The sequence below is a fragment of the Microcaecilia unicolor genome, chromosome 10 (genome assembly GCF_901765095.1).
Source record: "Microcaecilia unicolor chromosome 10, aMicUni1.1, whole genome shotgun sequence".
In the NCBI taxonomy this organism is placed as follows: domain Eukaryota; kingdom Metazoa; phylum Chordata; class Amphibia; order Gymnophiona; family Siphonopidae; genus Microcaecilia; species Microcaecilia unicolor.
Genome location: NC_044040.1, coordinates 174,602,483 through 174,623,094, shown reverse-complemented (window position 1 = coordinate 174,623,094; position 20,612 = coordinate 174,602,483). Strand labels below are relative to the sequence as shown.

Here is a 20,612-nt window from a genome sequence, read left to right as displayed (position 1 = left end):
TCATCTGCCATTTAGCCACCCAGTCTCCCAGTCTCGTAAGGTCCTTCTGTAAGTTTTTGCAATCCTGTCGCGAGTTAATGACTTTGAATAACTTTGTGTCATCAGCAAATTTAATAACCTCGCTAGTTACTCCCATCTCTAAATCATTTATAAATATATTAAAAAGCAGCGGTCCTAGCACAGACCCCTGAGGAACCCCACTAACTACCCTTCTTCATTGTGAATACTGCCCATTTAACCCCACTCTGTTTCCTATCGTTCAACCAGTTTTTAATCCACAATAGGACATTTCCTCCTATCCCATGACCCTCCAATTTCCTCTGTAGCCTTTCATGAGGTACCTTGTCAAACGCCTTTTGAAAATCCAGATACACAATATCAACCGGCTCCCCTTTGTCCACATGTTTGTTTATTCCTTCAAAGAATTGAAGTAAATTGGTCAGGCAAGATTTCCCCACACAAAAGCCATGCTGACTTGGTCTCAGTAATCCATGTCCTTGGATGTGCTCTGTAATTTTGTTTTTAATAATAGCCTCTACCATTTTCCCCGGCACCGACATCAGACTCACCGGTCTATAATTTTTTCAGATCTCCCCTGCAACCTTTTTAAAAAAATCGGTATTACATTGGCCACCCTCCAATCTTCCAGTACCATGCTTGATTTTAAGGATAAATTGCATATCACTAGCAGTAGCTCTGCAAGCTCATTTTTCAGTTCTATCAGTATTCTAGGATGAATACCATCCAGTCCAGGAGATTTGCTACTCTTCAGTTTGCTGAACTGCCCCATTACGTCCTCCATGTTTAGCATGAAGTCAGTAAGTTTCTCCGACTGGTCCGCCTGAAATACCATTTCCGACACCGGTATCCCACACAAATCGTCCTCGGTGAAGACCAAAGCAAAGAATTCATTCAATCTCTCCGCTACGTCTTTGTCTTCCTTGATCGCCCCTTTTACCCCTTGGTCATCCAAAAGAAGCATCTGATCGGACTGCCACATCTAAGCAGTAATGATTGACAAAGGAATGAGAAGACGACCATGTAGCAGATCTACAAATTTCCACATCATTGCACCAAAGAAGTAGACAAAGCCCTAGTTGAATCAGCTTTAATGTCAAATGGAGAAGTTTTGCCTGACAACAAATAAGCTGAAGAAATAGCCTCTTAACCATCTAGCCACTGTCGTTCTTGAGGCAGACATACCTTTATGTGGTCCTGAAAGAGAACAAAAAGATGATCAGAAGCCTAAAATTGGTAGAAGTAAGGCAACAAATGTGTACTCTTTTAACGTCTAAAATATGAAGAGAACAGTAATCTGAGACAATCATCTCTGGAAAAGGAAGACAGGAAAACTTTCTGGTTTAGATGAAATGAGGAAACAACTTTTGGAAAAAAAGAAGGAACTGTCCAAATAGAACCCCCTGCTTAAAAAACAAAACAAAACAGAGAAAGGGATCTCTGCTAGAACCTGAAGCTCAGAAACTCACCTTGAGGAAGATATAGCAACAAGAAAGACTGATTTCAAGGTCAGATTTTTTATGGTAGTTTTCCGAAGAAGTTCAAACGGAGTCTTTTTGGAGAGCTTTAATAACCAGAGCAAGATTCCACACTGGACAGACCTTCCAAAGAGGAGGATGTAAGTGATTTGCTCCCTTTAGAAAATGAACTATATATGGATGCGCTCCAAGAAAAACCTTCTTAGTATAGCCTCTATAACAAGCGAAGGCTGCAACTTGAACTTTGAGGGAATTAAAAGCTAACCCTTTTTTGAAGCTTTCCTGAAGGAACACTAAACTCTGAGACAAAGAAGCTTGCAAAGGGAAAATACCCTTATGTTTAGACCAACCTTCACACTCTAGCATAAGAAACAGAAGTGGACCGTTTACGAGCTTGAAGTAAAGTATCAAGTAAAGTTTGAAGTAAAGAGTATCTTTTCTTCCTTAGTTGCGCCCTCTCAATAAGACTAAAGGCTGTAAGACTAAAGGGGGAAGGAACCTCCATGAGAATCGGAACTTGACTTAACAGTCCTTTTTGCTGAGGAAGATGAAAAGGAGGAGCCACCTGATGGCAAATGAGGTCCACATACCAAGGATGCCTGGGCCAGTCTGGCGCCACAAGAATTACCAAGCCCTGATGAAGAGCAATGCGGTGTAGCACCCTGCCTATCACGGGCCATGGAGAAAAGATGTAGAGAATCCCCATCATCAGCCAAGGCTATACCAGTGCATCTATGCCCAGGAAGACCATGTCTCTTTCTGCCGACTGTAGAAGCTATGTAATTGCGCATTGAGTCTTGATGCCATTAGATCCAGAATTGGAACTCCCCAATGAGAGATGAAGTGGAATGCTGTCCCTGAGAGCTGCCATTCCCCTAGATCCAGAGACACTCTGCTGAGTTAGTCTATTTGAGTATTCAGGGCACCCACTATATGGGTCGCCGAAGTCAGGGAGATGTTCATCCCCACCAACTGAAAGAGAAGGTGAGCTTCTCTGGTGAGAAAAGTGCTCTGTTGACGTAAGAAAACTGTTGTCATGTTGTCTGAGACAGCTCAAACTAGTTTCTCTCTCAGAAGCCTTTCTGACTGCTCTGAGCTCCAATCTGTTTATAGACCATGAAAATTCCACATCTGTCCATTGACCCTGTGCAGTCTGATAAGACAATGGGCTCCCTAACCAAACAGGCTGGCATGAGGACAAATCAATTCAGAGCGCACAACAGAAGACTTGCTTGAATATTCGGTGGACGTAGCCACCAGTCCAGGGAATCAACTCCTCATAGACCTCAGATAATAGAGACCAGCGGTGCAACAGAGAAAACTGTAGAGGTCGCATGTTGAACCTGGCCCAGAATCCAAAATGGCTGCAACTACATCACGATTCGCAGTTGCCACGGCCGAGCCTGCAAAAACCTGTGCTGGTAAAAAGACATGGTAGAAATACCCAAATTTTGCGGAACTTGCAATTCAGCCGGGTTAATAGTACACAAACCTGACAGCCGACTGCTACAACGGGAACAGCCTTTTAAAAGTTCAGCCAAGATAAGGTACTCACAGTTTGCATATAGTCTCTGCCAGTCTGTTCACCTCAAAGGCACTGCAAAATCACCAAAACTTCCCCACCCCAAAGCAAATTCTCACAGAGAAATGCTAGTGGTTTGTTTGTTTTTTAAAGAGGCAGGAGAAAATTAGCTAGAGAAGAACAGAGGCAGAGAAGTGGTAATGGGAGAGCAGGGAGGGACCTAGAACCACTAGGTTTACACCTGAGGTACCTCACCGTCTCAACCCCAACTTAACTGAACCTGGCAAAAGGACAGGAGACCACAGAAAGAAGTCACAGAGCTGCATTGGGAACATCTATCTGCCTGCTGGAGATAGAGAATACTGGCTGAGCTATACTGCACAGGTCCTTATACAGCACAGTTCATTAGTGTTCTCTATCTCCACCTGCTGGCGGATGGGCCTAACCCATTAGTCTGGATTGATCCTTTGGTGATGTAATGGAAACTCTGTTCCCCGGCTACAGACTCTGTTCAACTCTGGGCTAAAACCCCAACCCCCAATAACATTTACTTCCTTCCCTCTTAGCAGTTCTACCTTCTTCAGGCCCTGATGCTCAGAAGCAAACATGGACACTAGAGGACATTGGTGCCGGACTAGCACCCGCATTTGCCAGTGCGCCATGCTTAGAGGCCCCCACTGTGGGGAATAATAAGCGTGCCAAGGGATAGCACAATGAGCATGGAAATGCATGCTGATGAGCTGATTCTCTATTCCTCCCCAATGCTCAGCAGACAGCATGCCAAACAAAGATGCTCTTGCCGCTAAAAGCCCTATGCCTGATTGGAGCTGGTGTTAGGGTTGTCACCAGCAAGGTCTGTCTGCTGGGAGTTACAGGGAAGGAAGCAAAAGTTGTCCAAACCAAACAAATGTTTTATCCTGGAGAGCGCAGAGACAGAAGAGAATAAAATAGATTATTAGATGCATAAAAATAAACAGGAGAAGCATTTTGAAAACCGCTATCAGCAAGTGATGAATCAATGTTCTAAAAAGAATTGTGTGACATTAGTATAGAGATTACAAGGTGACGAACTGCATAATAATTGCATTGCCATACCATCTCATCTCCTGCCTGTTTTATTTTCCTTCCGTCCTGATGAGCACCTTTTCCTCCTCCTCTCTGGCATTCTGAGCATGCACTGAAGATCTGTGCTTGACACTCAAATCTTGAGTGCATGTGCCAGGCACCATCCTCCCCTTTTACTTCCTAATGCTCAAGGCTAATACCATATATATCATTTGCATACTATTAGCCTTGAGCATTAGGAAGTAATTCCTCGGTGCTGTTGCAGCAGTACTTTCCAGCGTTGTTTTCTACAAAGCCGGAGTTTTGAGTATCTGGCTATCAGAACCTCAAGTCCAGGCCTGGCTCCAACTAAGATACTCAGTAGCTGGGTCTTCACAGAAAATAAAGGCACTCTTTTACCTCTGCTGTCTTCTGTTTCTTCTCATGCAATCCCTGGGCATCTACAGGGTGCAAACCCTAGGGCCATTCCTTGCTTCCCTGGGATTCCCCTACAGGTACTGCAGCCTATCCACCACTTTGGGATAAACTCCTTTCCTAGGGGCTTCTCTCTTGGAAACCCCTTCACTCTGGACCTCTCCCCTGGAGATCTCCTCCCTTTGGGGCCTATCTGACCTGTATTGCCCCAGGGAATTTAACCACCTCCCTGCCTGAGTCCTGCCCCCTGACTCAGCAAGGTATTCATGATAGTGCCACCTGCCATAAGGTGGTTTAACTTCATCAGCGAGGGGAGTGTTCCTAGGGCAGCTGCCGCTATACCATTCACTCCCTCACACACAGCTTATCCCTGGGGTTAGGCAACATGGAATCTTGCTACTTTTTGGGATTCTGCCAGATACCTGTGACCTGGCTTGGTCACTTTTGGAAACAGGAGACTGGGCTAGATGGACATTTGGTCTGACCCAGTATGACAATTCTTGTGTTCATATGTCCTAATAAATTTATTAGGAACAAACAAAAGTCCACACTCCGCACAGGGCAAACAAACAGAAAAAAACAGCAGTCAACGAAAATGGCTAAAGATCTTTTATTAACAGCTCTCCAATATGACTCAACATGGACTGTGTTTCGGTGCTATTTCTCTTCGATCTCTCCACCAGGAAAGGTTTATTATATATATGACATAGATCTAGTCTGTCTGTTAATAAAAGATCTCCAGCCATTTTTACTGACTCCGCTGTTTTTTCTGCTAACAAATTAATCATTAGGATATTAAAAGAAACGTCTGACCTGCCTCTATCATTTTGTCAGAGCTAGTCCACAATCGAGAATCAAATCAGATTAGTAGATCCAATACAACAGGGAAAAAGGATGGATCATGAGTGAAGGCCGCTATAACACTTTAGTGTCCAATGTTCCTGTAATAAGCCATATGGGAACAGATTGATGGGAACATTAGATTCTAAAGCATTGATATGTTACCTTCACTCGTGATCCGTCCTTTTTTTTTTTTTTTTGTTATTTTGTCTGAGCTATCCAAGACGTTCCAAAATGAACAATGCAAAGAAATAAGGACTTAATATGGACCTAGGTTTTCTCATCCATCATCAGTTATACCCTGCTTCACTGTCAGTCTTCTCATCACTCTGGTAACATATCACCCCCCTTCCTTTCTGGACACAACTAACTAAAATCATCCTTTGGCTTCATTTGCTCATTTTGTTTTGAGCTGATGAAGGGAGTATAGCTTGCAATAGTCAGTTAAGGAATCTATTAATTTAGCTCAACGAAAAGGCATCACCTTATAATTTCTGTTGATCCTTATTTCCGTGTACACAAATGGACTAACAGAGCACCCACATTAATGTAGTACAGCATAAGGCTCTCATGCCTTTTGGGGTGTCCATTCTGTGTATTAGAACCTTTTAGTTGCAATTTTATTTAAAAAAAAAAAAGCCAAACTTTCAGGGAATATTCTGGCATTTGGTTATATTTTTCTGTATTATGATTAATTCAAAACAAAGATATTGCAGTACACAAATTTAATTGCAGTATTTTTGTCACTAAGAAACACATCATATTAACACATTAACTTATGACAGAATAAATTTTGTAACATAATAAAGTATTATTGCATGCTATAAGACTACAAAGCCTACAAAACTAGTCCTGTCATTAAAGTTTTAAATACTTCAAAACATATTCATACTTTCAGCATAATCACAGTGATATCAGATGTGATACACATTAAAAAAAAACCCTTTTACCTTGTTATGAGCAACTACTTTAAGAGCAAAGGTTGCGAGATACAAAGAATTCATTACAAAGCTCAATTGATTGCGAGATTCTTCTAAGAAATCTTCCAATCCATCATACCATAGTCTCTTAACATCTGACCATACCATTCCTGAGAGAAAAAGAGATGTTATCCCATTGGGTGCTAGCATACATTTCAATGTCTCTATTGGATTGACATGTAGCTAAATATTTCAGTTTAAAAAATGAAATTACAAAGGTATTTATCAGGAAATATAAACTGCGTGTAGTATGGAGAATAGGTATAAAAACTCCTGATTTTACTAATGCTTTAGTGGCTTATAAATGCACTGAGCAGCTTAGGGAAGATCTCTAGGTGGCTAAGTTTGAAACTGGTTGAATGACAAACAGAAAAGAGGCGGCATGTGGTCCACAAACAAAATGGCACTATTCCCACTGGCATGCAGTGTGGAGCTGTGGTGGGAATTGAGGAGCCAATCAGTTCTTGTTGGAGAAATTTGCCTGCCTGCTGCAAAATGGCACAGATGAATCCCCATCACATGTAGAACAAAAGCAACCTCTCACAAGATCCACCACACCTCTGGCCATGTTCTGATATGGCCTGAATCTGCCTCCCCCATCCTCAACTGGCACTCACCACCGCTGTTGGGGATTTTCCTGTCTACTCTGGCAAGGGTCCCAAGGGGCCACATCAGGGAACACCAAGTTCTGCAGAAGTTGAGACCCACAAGTCAAGGTTCTGAGACAGAGAAAAAGAGTTCTTCTAACTCAATCAGGGTAATCATAGACTGATCTCTGAGAGCCATCATAGGCCTAGAAGAATTTAACCCTGGGGCTACAATCCACAGACTATCTCCAGGGAGTCAAAGTAAGACAAGAAATTCCTGCTGCACCAGTCTAAACTCTAAACTGCAACCATCTGCTAGAGCAGGGGTGGGCAGCCTGCGGCCCTCCATTAAATTTTATGCAGCCCACGAAACTGTGGGAAGTATACACAGAAAACATTATTAACCAGAGTTTTGGCAATTTTAAATATTGTACTTTGCAATTTTCAGAATAACTACTTTAGCAGTTTGTTTCCATAATTTTCCTTTTTACTTATTTATTCATTTATCACAGAAGGTTTATGGAGCTCTGGAATGCAGACCCTGAAAGGCTTTGCTTAACACAAAAGTCTCTCTACTTCAGAAGAAGCTAAAAGATTGGCTCTTCACCCAGGCCTTTAATGGAAGTAGCAATTAACTTTCTGGTCATACAAACACAAGTAGTGACACCAGCTGCATTACTGCATCAGGACAAGTTTATCCACTCCTACCCTAGCTGAGATAATATTCAAGCACCTTTCTGACCTCATGTGCAACTTTCTTTAAATTAATCTTCTTATTTTCTAACTCCTCTTACTCTATCTTATCTATATGTTCCATCTTTGCTTACACCCTATGCTGCCTATTAAAATGTTTTACTGCAGATTATGTTGACATTATAACGTAGCATACTATGTCATACCTTGTATTGTTATTTGAATATTTTTACTGCTGTAATTGTCTATTGCCTACATTTGACTTTTTCTTGCTGTATTCTGTCTTGAGTGAATTCCTTCAAAAAGGCAGTAAAATAATAATACTAATTTCTGGTTCCAACATTATATAATATCGTAGCCCGTTAGAAGTAGTACTGACATTCATGTTGCCTTCTGTGTATAAAGATTACGCAACACTATGCTAAAGACAGAAAATAATGGCAAATTCCAGGTCTGCAGCACTCTATACTGGTGATGTCGTCATTGGAAAATCCTCTCTGTCTCTATTTGCTGGTAGTATAACCCATTGATTTGGACTGGTCTAGTTTGAAGGAAAGAGGGTTTACCAGTGTAGTGTCTCAGAGATCAGTTCTGTGACTGCTTCTATTCTTCCATAAATGATAATGCAGAGAGATTAATAGAAAGATGTCTTTTTGCAAATGATACTAATATCTAAAATAAGGTGGATATTCCTGATGACAAACAAAATGGCTAGCTATCTCATAAAGCTGCAAAGGACTCAAATACAAATCAACCTATGCATCCAGCTTTTCCTACATAAGCACACAACTATGGAATGCATTACCAAAAGCCGTGAAAACAACATATGATCACCTAAACTTCCGGAAATCATTAAAATTTAACCTGTTCAAAAAGGCATACCCTACCGACCCAACTTAAAAGCCTGTACCCTGCAACACAACGAAACCAAAGCTCGTAATGGACATATAATAATTCTTCCTCTCTACAATTCTCTAATGCGTCTGTACACACAAATCTTAATCTTATTCTACCACAACATTACTGTATTTGTTCATACCAGAATTGGCGAACGCCTTTACGGTACTATGTAAGCCACATTGAGCCTGCAAATAGGTGGGAAAATGTGGGATACAAATGTAACAAATAAAAATAAATAAAATAAAGTCTGATAAGGCATCCATGCAAAAATGTGATGATTCGTGTAATGGAGGGTAGAAGCATAATCGAAAGGGGCGCCCAAGTTTTCCTTAGGACGTCCTCGCAGGACGTCCCAGCAAAGGGGCAAGGAAACCCGTATTATCGAAACAAGACGGGCATCCATCTTTTGTTTCGATAATATGGTCGGGGACGCCCAAATCATGAAATTTAGGTCGACCTTAGAGATGGTCGTCCCTGATTTTCAGCGATAATGGAAACTGAGTACGCCCATCTCAGAAACGACCAAATCCAAACCCTTTGGTCGTGGAAGGAGCCACCACTCGTAGTGCACTGGTCCCCCTGACATGCCAAGACACCAACCGGGCACCCTAGGGGACACTGCAGTGGGCTTCAGAAATTGCTCCCAGGTAGGGTTACCATATGGCTCCAGAAAAAGGAGTACGGATTGAGCCAGCCGGGTTTTACTTCCATTGCTTTCCATTGAAATCAATGGAAGTAAAACCCGGCTGGCTCAATTACTTCCATTGAAAGCAATTGCTTTCCATTGAAAGCAATGGAAGTAAAACCTGGCTTGCTCAATCCGTCCTCCTTTTTCTGGAGCCATATGGTAACCCTACTCCCAGGTGCACAGCTCCCTTACCTTGTGTGCTAAGCCCCCCAAACCCCCCAAAATCCCACTCCCCACAACTGTACACCACTACCATAGCCCTTATGGGTGAAGGGGGGCACCTACATGTGGGTACAGTGGGTTTCTGGTGGGTTTTGAAGGGCTCACATTTACCACCACAAGTGTAACAGGTGGGGGGGATGGGCCTGGGTCCACCTAACTGAAGTGCACTGCACCCACTAAAACTGCTCCAGGGAGCTGCATACTGCTGTCATGGAGTTGGGTATGATATTTGAGGCTGGCATAGAGGCTGGAAAAAATATTTTTAAAAACATTTTGAGGGTGGGAGGGGGTTAGTGACCACTGGGGGAGTAAGGGGAGGTTATCCCCGATTCCCTCCAGTGGTCATCTGGTCATTTAGAGCACATTTTTGTGGCTTGGTCGTAAGAAAAAAAGGACCAGGTAAAGTCATCCAAGTGTTCGTCAGGGACGCCCTTCTTTTTTCCATTATCGGTCGAGGACGCCCATGTGTTAGGCATGCTCAAGTCCCACCTTTGTTACGCCTCCGACACGCCCCCGTGAACTTTGGTCAATCCCCGTGACGGAAAGCAGTTGAGGATGCCCAAAATCGGCTTTCGATTATGCCGATTTGGGCGACCCTGTGAGAAGGACGCCCATCTTGCAATTTGTGTGGAAAGATGGGCGCCCTTCTCTTTCAAAAATAAGCCTGCAAGTCTTCAACTCTGACTCCTGTAATTTTCTACGGTCCAACTCCAACTGATATTAGGCTTTAAAATGTTTGTTCTGGATCTAAAGTACTGGTTAAATTATATATACGTTTACCATATTTATTATAATGTGTGTTTATTTTGAAGGTGGAATCAAGAGTCAGTATATTTTTACAGACTCCAACTGCACCCGAAATTGCATCCAACTCCGATTCTGACTCCACAGCTCTGGGTGGTTGTGTGTGCAGTGGGAGAGGAGGGCGATGGGTAGATTGGGGGGGGGGGGGGGGGGGAGAGAAAAAGATCTGGGAAGGGGTACGTGTGTATGTTTGGGGGAACGACAGGTAGAAAGCTGGGGTATGTGCAAGGGATTGAGAAAGCAAGCTATGGTGGTAAGTGCTGGGAGGGGGCTTATGCAAGAACTCTGGTGGAGAGAGAGAGAGAGAATGCTGGGAGTGTCCAGTTTGGATCGTGGGCACAAAATAGCGAGGGCTGAATTTGCCAGAAGCAGGGAGATCATAGAATTTTCAAACTTTCTGTGCAGAATTTTTGATACTTCGAACAGAATTCTTCCAAGTGTAAAGTAGAAAATGAGGAGGTGCTAATTAGAGATGGGCGATTAACACGTTTAATTTTTAACACAAATAAAATTTAACACATGATTAGTCTCAACTGAAGCAGTGGCCCCACGCCCCTCCATACCTTTTTAAACGTTTTAGTTCTTCGCCAGCAGCAAGCAGCATCACATACCTGATGTTTGCGACAGCCCCAAGCCTTGTCCTAGACCCACCTAAGCAGAAAAAGGAAGTTGAGTCAGAAAGAAGGCTTGGGGCCAGCCCAAGCAGTGAGTATGTGTTGCTGCTCATGAATAACAAAGGTTTAAAAAGGTACAGAGGAGAAGGTATGGAGGAGCAGCAGGGAGGGACAGTTAAGATGCTGATTGCCTGGGGGGAGTGGAGGGGGGAAAGAGTGGAGCAAGAGATGCCGGATATGAGATCACAATAAACAGAACTATCTCACAAGAATACAATAAGCAGAACATTCTCAAAAGCTCCACAGCAGCTACACAGTCAAACACAATGGAGAGGCAAGATCCTTCCTTTCTAAACAACCTAGTCAGATAATTCACCTTCTTATCCACTTTAAAGAGGTAAATCTCAGGTCTGTTTCCATGCCTCTGACCCCCCCCCCCCCCCCCCCCCCCAAATAATCCCAATACAGATTTACAAATTGAAATAAAATATTGTGTGAAAGAAGAACTGTCAGCAGATATTTCAGTGCCAGTCCATTAACAGCACCTCATTACAATCTCTAAGGTGTGAGATCACTCCCCACTCTAGCAGAAACAACGTTTTGACTGATGCAGTATTGTCTTAGGTACTTTGGCCCTGAGTAGAAATAAAGGCCAGGCTGGAGATCACCCAACTTGATACCTGTATTGAGGATCCTCCAGGACATGTCATTTGCAGCACAGGATTGTTAATAAAATAGGGAAACTGAACAAACACCACACAAATATGTCTGTGACCAATTTTATAACTTTAGCCCTAGCTCTCATGGGAAAACTCACAGAATATGGTATGACTTCAAGCTATGAGATTATTGTTACAACATCAGAAATGTTCCAATGGGTGCAATATTCAGATACCTTCTTGTTTTCTTCTATTCTTTGCTTCTGAAAAAAATAAATTACCTTGAAAGCCCCTAAATGCAATACATAGCAAAGTAAGCAAGACATTTATTTCCTTCTGAAATGCATCCCCACCATTTAAACAACCAAGCGCTGGCACTGGGATTTCTGTTACACATGTCGTTCCTAGCAATTGGATACAATATACCTACAATGCTATGCATCAATATTCATTGAATCTCAATAGAGGAGGGAAAGACACCTGAAAGCTGAATTAAGCAAATAAAATGTTGTTAGTAAATTGCTGGCTTGTTAGTTTAATCATGAATTGATAACCAACATGATTGTGGGGCAGACTACATGGATCATCATTATCTGCCATTCTATATTATGTTACATTGCTTTGTTTGTTTGGGCTTTTTTTGCTTTTATTTATTTGCTGTTTTATGCTTTTAAATTATGTTGGCACTTACCAATTAACCAAAGAATGAGAAGGAAGTCGATCCGCTCCAAAGGTGGACCCATTGTGTTCTTTTTGTGTCCATTGTATACCAGAGAGTATAAATTAAGTAACAACAAGAATGTGAAGTAGGACGCACCATGAATAATAAATTTCATGAAAGGGGTATGAATTATTCGACCCACCCGGGATTTAGGGGCTAGTAAGTAACAGAGAGATAACACTGGCCAAAAAATTCCAACTGTCATAACAATCAAAATCTTCTTGCAGGTGTGCTTGCGTCGGTAGCCTGCCATCTGCCCAAACCAGACAGTGTTCAGGAATTGCTGGCAGTTGGACTGAGACACGAACTACAAAACAAAAGCAGAGATATCCCATTTTGACCCTTAGAATTTCATACCATACACTCTTTAATAAACTCATCCAAGTCCAGATTAGTTGAAAAATAAAGGAGTAGTCTACATTTCTGGCCTCATGAAGTCTACACGTGCATTTATTATCCAGACCAGAGGTTTTCAACCCAGTCCTCAGAGCACGCCCAGCCAGTCTCAATGGGGATATCCTGAAAACCCCGACTGGATGGGTGTGCCCCTAATCTAGACAGTTAAATATCAGCACTCCAACATCCACAAAGACTCTTTCCCCCTCTAAATATTAGCTGTTTATTACAATATAAGCAGAACAGTACTTAGAGCATGCAGAAGTTGAAACCAGAAGTCTTTCCACCCTAGAGTCTTCGTATTGGATATTCAAAGTTGAAGATAAGTTGACACATTATAGAGAGGCGGGTATGGAAAGTTTGCTGAATGAGTTCATTAAATGTAAAGAACTGTGCTTGAAAGATTGATCTTAAAGAAAAAGGGAAGTGTGGACAGGAATGCTCGTAAGATGAAAAGGGAGTCCGCTTTCTCAAGACGAGAGAGCAGATCAGAGCAACATGCTCTGAAACAAGATGAAGAGTCTGCCTTGAACAGAAGAGGGGACAAGAAGATGACCCACAAGGCTAGAGAGAGAGCAAGGAAAGGGACTAATAGGGTGAATGTCACTCAAGGTCAATGAAAGCAGCACTTGATTGGAAGGAAAGGGTCACATGTATCTGTCAAGACTTCAGTGACCAAAAAGAGGGTCACATACAGGAGCTAACCTATCAGAGTATAGATTTTAAGGACAGTCAGGGAGTGACAGTGGAATGATGAGAGACCCAGGTTCTCTTCTGAGGGGGAAAAGGTAGAGTCATATGCAAGGGAAATAAAGATTACACACTAAGCACATTTTGCAGGGGGGGGGGGGAGCACACACAACCCAAACAAAGCCCCACACATAAGTAGCTTCTTTTTTTTTTTGGTCTACAAGTTCAATTATGTGCCAACAGTTAATGAGCTACATGATTCTCCAACAGAGCAACTCATTAACATTTCATCTAAATATGTTACATATAGAAAAACTAGAAGTAAACAAAGTTTCATGTATAATATGGAAAACTATGCAAATGGTGCTTTTTGTACTAAAACACTACACAGTGTGCTCTAATACAAATAACTGCTCTATCTGCAGTTTTCTTTGTTTTTACACATTGGGTTCTAAGTCTGTACTTGAGACAGAGGTTGAAGTGCTTCAAGTTAACCATCTATGAGATTGGTCAGGCAACAAGAAAAGGCTGGCCAGCATTGCTCGACCATGAGCATTGTCTTGTGTTGAAACCTGATCCAAAGAGTAGTGTGACGTGAAAGTATGAAGAGAAGACCAGGTAGCTGTCCTGCAGATTGCAGTCCATGAAACAGATTTCAAGAGGACTACTTAGCAGTTGTAGCTCTAATCTGTTGAAATTTGACCTCAGAACCAAGAGAAATACGTGCTTGCTCACAGCATACCTATGTACAAGAGGCCAGTCACTTTGCTAAGGTTCTTTTGCAACTAGCCTTCCTGTTCTACTTGGATCGAATGACACCTTTTTGTGGAACCTTTCCAGAAAGCCAGCAAAATTCTGGAGATACCCTCAGGCAAGTGCAAGGAGACAAATTCTACTCTCTCAGCATCCAGGCCATAAGAGCCAGGGTCTGGAGGTTGGGATGCACAAGGGACCCCTCATTCTGCATTATGAGGGTCGGAAAACCATTCAATTTTCATGGATCTTCGGAGGACAATTCCAGAAGTAGAGGGAACCAGATATGCCTCAGCAAGTATGGTACTATTAAGATATGTTTCATTGACCTTGCCTGAATTTCAACAGTCTTCCCTACTAGAAGAATGGGACCCTCTCCCCCCCCCCCCCACCGCCAATGCAAGAGGAAGGCATCTGATGCTAGTGTGTCATATGACCTGAGTTTGGAGCAATACTGAGAGACTTTGTTGTTTAGATGAGTGGCAAGGAGATCCACCAATAGGGTGTCCTGCACTTGGAAGATTCTCGTGGGCTACGCCCATATTGAGAGACAACGCATGTTGCAAGATCCTGCGCAGTCAGACAACTGTCTTTTCCTGCTAGAAATGCGACTGAGCAGCATGTTGTAAGTTAGAGCCCACTGCTACATCCAAACTGCTTCCTAACACAAGGGGTAGGGGCCTGTACCCCCCTGCTTGTTTATGTAATGCACTGCAACCAGATTGTCCACTTGAATTAGAATAATTTGATTTATTGGCTGATATCTGAAAGCCTTTAGAGAGTTCTATATCGCCCGGAGTTCCAGCAGGTTGATGTGAAGAGATTGCTTCTGGGAGGACCAACTCCCCTGAGTGTGAAGCCCATCTACATAAGCCCCCCAGTCCAGGTTGGATGCATCTGTGGTCAAGATTTTTCAGGCAGCAGAATTTGGAATGGTAGTCCCTGGACCAAATTGGACAGAATTAGCCATCAGTGTAGCGACTGTTTGAGCTGTGGCATGACCTGGATGGCATCATCCAGATTCCCAGTAACCTGATGTCATTGAAAAGCTAGGGTCCATTGGGCTCTCCTGAAATGGAGACTTGCCAAGGAGGTAACATGCACTGCTGAGGCCTTATGGCCTAGCAATTTCAACAGATACTGAGCTGATACTTGCTGGCTGCTGCGAACCTGGTCGGCGATTGATATTGAAGCAGTCACTAAATCCTAAGGGAGGAAGGCCCAGGCTTGCACTGTGTTTAGCAGGGCCTCTATATACTTCAATTGTTGAATGGGTTGGAGATGGGAGGTTGGAGATGGGACTTGGGGAACCGATTACTCCAACATCCAGTCAGTCCTCTGCATTGATTCTTAAGTACCCTACTGCGATGTACTCTTGACCAGCCAATTGTGGAAACACAAACTCCCAGTCTGCACAGCAACGCTGTGACTACTGCAGGACATCTGATGAAGACCCTGAGCGCAGACACAAGGCCAAAAGGCAGAGCATGGTACTGAAAGTGATGCTTCCCTACTATAAATCTTAGGTACTTCCAGTGACTGGAAAGTATCTGGATGTGGGTATATGAATCTTTAAGTCCAGAGAGCACAGCCAATTGTTTTTCCGAATCATGGTGAGAAGGGTGTCCAGGGAAACCATCTTGAACTTCTCTTTCACCAAATATTTGTTCAGAGCCCTTAAGTCTTGGATTAAGTGAAATCCTCCCAATTTCTTGGTGACAAGGAATAGAAATCCTACTCTTCCTGCCCTGGTAGAACGGGTTCGACCACATGGGCCTGGAGAACAGCAGAGAGTTCCTCTGCAAGTACCTGCTCCTGCCGTGTAGTGAGAAGAGACACTTGTGGTGGGCAATTTGGTGGCATTTGTTGCCAATTGAGAGCATATCCTGCTCAGACTATTTGGAATACCCACTAGTTGGATGACATACAGGAGCGCCTTTCTTGGTAAAAATTCAGCCTCCCCCTACCAGTAGGTCATCCAGAATGGATACTTTAACTGCAGCTATGCTCCTTTGGAGCCAGTCAAAAGTTCACCCCCACTTCTGGCTAGGGAGCAAGCCAGACTTCTGTGGACAGGGCTGGCGAGCCCGAGGGCACTGGATCTGGGGTTACTTGCCTGGGACGGGGTGAAGTAAACCTACACCTTTAAGAGTAAAAGGTACTTCTTCAAGGCCTGCCAGAAAAACTACTAGAAGAGGACGACACAGAAGGAGGCCACCGGGAAAGGGACTGAATGGATCAAGTGTGTGTTTTTTGATGAAGTCAACAACCTCTTCCACCTTGTCCACCAAAAAATCATCTCCACGGCAAGGTACATCCACTAGCCTCTCCTGAACTGAAGGTTCAAGGTCAGAGACACACAGCGATGAGAGTTTGCACATCCCCACACCTAAAGTGGAGAGTCTGGATGCAATATCAAAAATATCGTAAGCACACTGACCAAATATTTTCAACACTCCTTCTGATTCTTGGCCAGCTGGCGAAGCTCAGCAGCCTGCTCCTGTGGGAGAATGTCTGTACAAAGTCTAGTACACTGTGGACCAAAGACTGCACATGTAAGCTGGTAGTCCTGGATGCAGGAGACTAGCATCAAGGACTGATAAACTTTCTTCCCAAAGGAATCTAGGGTCTGAATCTCTCTGCCTGGGGATGCCGAGGATTGAGACCAGGAACTTCTAGCTCTTTTGAGGGCAGACTGGACCAACAAAGAGTGAGTGGTATGGCAACTGGGTCTTCTCAAATCTGGGAGCCTTATGGTTCAGATACATGGAATTATCCTTCTTTGGTGTAACCTGAACAGAGAGAGGGTCTCCCAGTTCTTCATCTGTGCATCCCAGAAAATCTTGTGCAGCAGAACTGTCACAGCATCTCTGGGTGGAGAATCAAATTCTAGGACCTGAAATAACTCAGCCATAGGTTTGTCCTCCATTTCCAACTTAAAGGGAATGGCCTCTGCCATTTCCTTAATAAAATGGATAAAAGAGATGGGCTCAGGTGGAGACTTCCTCCTCTCATCAGGTGGAGAGGTATCTGAGGGCATGCTATGACCCCGCCTCCTCAGACTCCCACAGCCGGTCCATGTCAGATTCAGCAAAACAGTCTTGAGGAGACTGCTGAGACTGCCCATCTCAACTGGTTGGAGGTATGTCAAGTTCTCAAGGTCTGGTACCGAAGTGCCTGCTCATGTCTCAACCTTGAGGGAGCTTCCTTCCCCGATGTTGAGTAGTTGCCAAGCAGATCGAGGCACCAACACAGATAGTTGATTTTTGATATACCGCCCTTAATACCTATCGAGGCATAGGGGTTGGAGACCACACCATAGGGGTGTTATGGACCTCAAGGTTAGAGTGACCAAGTGTTGCAGCTGGTGCAAGCACCCTTGTTGCCTCAGCACAAAGGGAGCTCTAGCAATCCTGCCAACTCCTCTCTCAGTATAGCCTGGAACCGGTCATCGAGGATAGGCATCAGTGATACTGGCACTGATGCCAGTGTAGAGACAGCCTGCTGAGTTGTCAGTGCCGTATTGGAAGTGGGGTCCTGGCACCAGAATTTACAGAGGGGAGTAGTCCTTTCAGCCGATGTTTCTCAGGTGCCAGCGATGCCAATGCCCCAGAGCTCCTGGCAACATGCTTTGAAGGCCTTCACCTGACACTTGGCATCGGTGTCCCTTGGTGTCGATAAGAACGTCATCAAATCCACTCGTCTCCTCGATGTCAGTTCCAATGTAGAGCAGTCCCGGGGCTTGCTACCAGTGCCCGACGTTGAGGGAGGTGGAGACTTCCTCAATGCCAGTGCACCCCCGTGTCAGATGAAGCCCTGTCACACCACACACCAACTGTGTGGATCAGTGCAAGATATCATCCGATTACATTGAGTGTATCTCCTGAAGCCACTGGGGATCTTTTGGGGCATGACAAAAAGCACTACAGCCAAATCAAAAGTCTCAATGGTGAGGACAAAATGGTGTTTACCTCAAACTAAGCTTGGTGCTCCAGCCTAAGAGGGCCTCTGGAGCCAGGAAAAATAAAGAAAACTTAAAAATGCCAAAAAACCCTAATAAAATAACAAGGGAGGGAAGTAACTAGACTTGTATTAAGAAAAATAAGTAAAACTAGCCTAAAGAAGCCTGCATAGGAAGGCACAAAAAAAAAAACACAAGGAAAAGCGCTGAGGAGGAGAGAGACAAAACGTGATATCCTAGCTCCACGGAAAAAAAGACGATCAAGGGTCCTGCACTCATATCGGGCAGGAAGGCACTCATGCATGCATAGTGGGGACGGCTGCCAATAGCCTCTGAAATTTACAGAGCACTGGGTAGCGTCCCACACCAGGCTCTGTTGGATGACCTCACCCAGATATAAGGATACCACTCTCCTGCTTGTCCTCAGGGAAAACCTGTTACTTAATCCATATCTACAAGTGATTCAACAAAGGGCTGCTTCTTTGTTAGGGTGACATTAGATGTAGTGAACTTTATCAGGAATTACAACAAATGGGAGGTTATGATACTGTTCCTTAGTTACTAAATATGTGGAGCTGCAGGAAGCCAATTATCCAGTTAAGGAAAAACTACAAAACTTCTCTTAAGCAGATGAGCTGGTGTAACTGCCAAACATTTTTTGACCACCCGGGAGCCAATGAGAGTCCTAAGTAAAGGACTCTGTATTGATAGCGGTCAGCAACATTGTAAAGCAAAGATATTTCCTGTGATTTAGATAAACTGTAAGGCGAGTATAAGCAGCCTTGAGTCTAGTGATCATAGCCAGAACCCTTTGGTTAAGTAGGAGAATGGTGGATAGGGCGTTTGTTTTGATTTCTCTTTGCACAGAAAGAGGTATGGAGTCCTGAAATTTGAGTTGGGATGCAGTCTGCTTGATTTTCTTGAATGGGACTGGTTCTATTGCTTTGGACTGGAAAAGCATGTTTTGTTCTAAAAGAAGCTGTTAGGCAAGCTTATTCAGATAGTGGTTGAAAAACTTATCTGCATAATTTCCTCAGCTTGCCCTGGCTCTACTTCAAACCTATGCCCTCACTATACATATCATACTAGGCCAGTTGAATAGATTTACTATCTATACAGCAACCAAAAATCCATGCATAAGGAAGCTATACAAGTACTGGCAGCTGGTGAACATATACCATCCTACTGGGTCCAATGTTTTCTAGCTTTTGTCTGTCCTGATTAGACTGTAAGCTCTTTCAAGCATGGATTGTCTCTTCATGTTCAAGTGTACAGCATTGCATATTAGTAGCGCTATAGAAATGATAAGTAGTAGTAGTAGTAGCTTTCAGGGACACACTTCCACACTGGAAGTGGTTACCTTGCTTCTGAATGGGGACCAGGACGATAAGACAGATTTCAGGTGTGTTATTGACATACTGCAGATGGAAGAGGTGTGTAATCCAGGAAAGATTTAAAAATGTTTTTTCCTTGTTCCATTTTTGTTGTGTCGTTTTTTTTACTTTGCGGAGGGGGTTGCTTTTTTTGTTTAGGTAAAAGACACATGAAAAGAATTGGACAAAGGACAACGTTAAAAAACATGAAAACCAGTCAGAAAAATTTATGAGAGTCAGCTTTGTTTTACACCTATTCGGCAGCGTTGGGAAAAAAAAACTGAGGAGACTGCAAGCACTCCTATACATGGGAGAGGCTGAGCACCATCAGTAATTTACACTAGCTTATGAGCTCTTCCATCCCAAGGCCATCAGATGACATCACCTATGTGTGGCCGATTACATTTTTCATGTTGATAGAGAATAGCCTATTTTTATCTACACATTACTATATACACACACATATCCTATTCCAATTTCTCTCTTCTACATAAACACATACACACACACCCTGCTGTCTATCAGAACCAACTGAGGTAGGTATGCTCAAACTGTGGGGGGGGGGGGGGGGGGGGGGAGGAAGATAGCTGCCAATGGTGGCCTGTGAGGTTGTCTTGAAGGAAATATCCCTCCAGTCCTCAAAGCCAGTGAGGGTTCTTTATGCTGCTTAGGCAGGCCATCTGAGGAAAAGGAAGAAGGGAAGATCTTTTAAACAAGATTTATTATAACAATATTATCTAAACAAAAAGGTATTCAGTCATTCAAAGCACAGCATTCCCTTCTAAACACACATACTTAGGTGATATATAAGAATTACTTCATTTACATAAAGTTACAAACCTCCTTTTGGTTATATTTAATAGCAAGTTTGAGGCGACTCAGGTTCATTCTCTCCTCCAGTAATCCTCGCTTATCCAGAGGCTCATCACTGGATTGGTGGTTTAAGATAACTTCCAGCTCTCGAGAATTCCGAGCCTGTGCAAGAAGATCTTTAGCAAAGGTTTTACACTGCTGGGCAAGTTCCTCATAATCATTCCTGCAAAAATGCAAGCTTAATCAGATGGACTGATAGTACCAAAATGTCCTAATTCAGTGCAAAACTACCATTACACTCTTGTTCCATAGTTCATGAGTTATTTGCTATTTTATAGTTCAACGTTTTTATTGATGACAAATCATAAGATAACACACTTCCAATTTTATATTCATGAGTTTTTATTATTTTATTTATTTA

The 20,612-nt window shown here is 43.2% G+C and overlaps 1 protein-coding gene across 2 annotated transcripts in view; it reads right to left on the bottom strand.

Moving 5' to 3' along the window:
• The window catches only part of TRPC1 (transient receptor potential cation channel subfamily C member 1), a 136,149-nt gene that overhangs the window by 52,350 nt on the left and 63,187 nt on the right, over nt 1–20,612 (bottom strand). For both annotated transcript variants that reach the window (XM_030216470.1, XM_030216471.1), the window contains exons 6-8: nt 20,219–20,414; nt 12,176–12,512; nt 6,288–6,427 (exon numbers count right to left, since the gene is read on the bottom strand). In XM_030216470.1, the coding sequence (XP_030072330.1) occupies nt 6,288–6,427; nt 12,176–12,512; nt 20,219–20,414 (673 nt within the window). The remainder of the gene's footprint in view (nt 1–6,287; nt 6,428–12,175; nt 12,513–20,218; nt 20,415–20,612) is intronic.